Here is a 1974-nt window from a genome sequence, read left to right as displayed (position 1 = left end):
GGTGTGCTGGACGGGCCCCAGGCGTGTGTGTCAGCCGCATCCGAGCGCGTTGGGCTGGAGCTGTCGCAACGCCTTACCCTCGGACGTCTGGAGGACCAGAGTCTTGCTGTAGGGGCTGACTCCTGTTTTGTTGAAGGCTTTGACACGTGCGCTGTACGTGCTGTTGAAGTGAAGCCCATCCACCGTGCACATGGTCTCCTTGCCCACGTACACCTCCTGCAAAGCAAGTGCAATCAGTGTCCAGACCACGGAGTCCCAGAGGTAGGAGAACAGCGCCCAGAGACTGTGAGGCACAGAGTTCAGCCATGCTCTGCCACCTGGGGCAGATTTATGAGAGGCCGGTTAGCTCAGTCAGTTGAGCATGGCGCTAACAATGCTAAGGTGGCGGGTTCGATTCCCGTTTGGTCCCCATGTGTTGCCTGATCTAGTTGAGAGGTGGCGTCCCTGGCAGCAGGGAGGCTGGATTAAATGATCTCTAAGGTGCCTTCCAGCCTAGGCCATTCTATGATGATACGACTAAAGCAGAGCAAAACAACTCTGTGATTTGTTCCTTAACAATACTTTGGGCTGCAGATCAAGGGAGGTGATTCTTCCTCTCTACTCTGCTCTAGTGAGACCTCATCTGAGGTCCTGTGTCCAGCTCTGGGGTCCCCAGCATGAAGCAAGTCCAGAGGAGGCCACAAAAATTACCAGAGGCATGGAACACCTCCCCTGTGAGGACAGGCTGAGAGAGTTGGGATTGTTCAGCCTGGAGAAGAGAAGGCTCTGGGGAGACCTTAGAGCAGCCTCCCAGTACTTGAAGGGGGCTACAGCAGAGATGGGGGGTATTTATACAAGGGCATGTAGGGATAGGACAAGGGGTCCTAAAAGAGGGTAGATTTAGATTAGATATGTAAGGATTTTTTTATGCTGAGGATGGTGACCCGTTGGCACAGGTTGCCCAGAGAGCTGGTAGATGCCCCATCCCTGGAAACATTCAAGTCTAGGATGGATGGGGCTCTGAGCAACCTCACCTAGTTAAAGATGTCCCTGCTCACTGCAGCGGGGTTGTACTACATGACCTTTAAAAGTGTCTTTCAACCCAAACCATTCTACGATTCTTTGGTTCTGTGATGACTGGGCCCTAAAACCAGTTTCTGTAGGGTAAGGAGATGCTATTCATATTGGATCAAGTCACAGGGCATCAATCCCAGCCAAACTGCCACTGAATCCTGAAACTGCGCTGCTGGAGAACGTATACAGACTGAGCTCAGAAATATCCTTGCAGAAAATAATTTTGCTTGCTCTTTGGTGGCAGGATCAAAGCGTTCCTTGCAAGAAAGCAAGGTGATCACACCAAAGGGGCGCTGACTCACCGGCAAGTCCCATCTCTGCTGCCCCAGCCCCGCTCAGAGGAACAGAGCTGTGCGAGCAGGGACAGGTGAACAGGCCTACGGGCTCCTGAAACACACATCTCGCAGAACGTTGACTTGTAATTAGCAGATCTGTCCCTGCCTGCTCCCTGGCAGCCCAAGCCATAGCAGACCTGGGAAAAGTGATGGGTCAGTGCTCCGGGTCAAGGAGCACAATGTTCTAACAAAGTGGGTGGGATTGGAGATGGTCCTGATCTACCTGGGCTCCAGCTCTCCTGCAGCCAGCACCCCATGAGAGAGCACAGCTGCCCCTTCCCCACTTCAGACTCACTGCACGGAGCCTCTTTTTGGCTTGACACCCAAAGGCAGAGTCCTTCTGCCTCAGGACACCATCCCAATCTCTCCTGCCTGTTTGTGTGGGAGGTAACTAACAGGTTGAGCAACACACTGACCTGCTCTCGGAGGGGCTGCCACCTGTATGACAGTCAGCACTCTCCTCGAAGCACTGCACGACAGGGTCAGCTAGCTGCTTGCGGGCAGGTGAATGGTTCAACAATTTGAGAAGCCGGAGATGTTGCCCTTCATGGCACCAGCTGTGTCCCATCAGTTGGAGAAGCCCCCT

The 1974-nt window shown here is 53.5% G+C and overlaps 1 protein-coding gene across 1 annotated transcript in view; it reads right to left on the bottom strand.

The window, feature by feature from the left end:
- The window catches only part of TRIM9 (tripartite motif containing 9), a gene marked incomplete at both ends in the record, with an annotated part of 27730 nt that overhangs the window by 11653 nt on the left and 14103 nt on the right, over nt 1-1974 (bottom strand). The window contains one exon of the mRNA XM_009874807.1: nt 78-216. Within this exon, the coding sequence (XP_009873109.1) occupies nt 78-216 (139 nt within the window). The remainder of the gene's footprint in view (nt 1-77; nt 217-1974) is intronic.

This window comes from Apaloderma vittatum, unplaced genomic scaffold (assembly GCF_000703405.1).
Source record: "Apaloderma vittatum isolate BGI_N311 unplaced genomic scaffold, ASM70340v1 scaffold18978, whole genome shotgun sequence".
Lineage (NCBI taxonomy): Eukaryota > Metazoa > Chordata > Aves > Trogoniformes > Trogonidae > Apaloderma > Apaloderma vittatum.
Note: the sequence above shows the minus strand (reverse complement) of the source record. Positions and strands in the feature narration are given on the sequence as shown.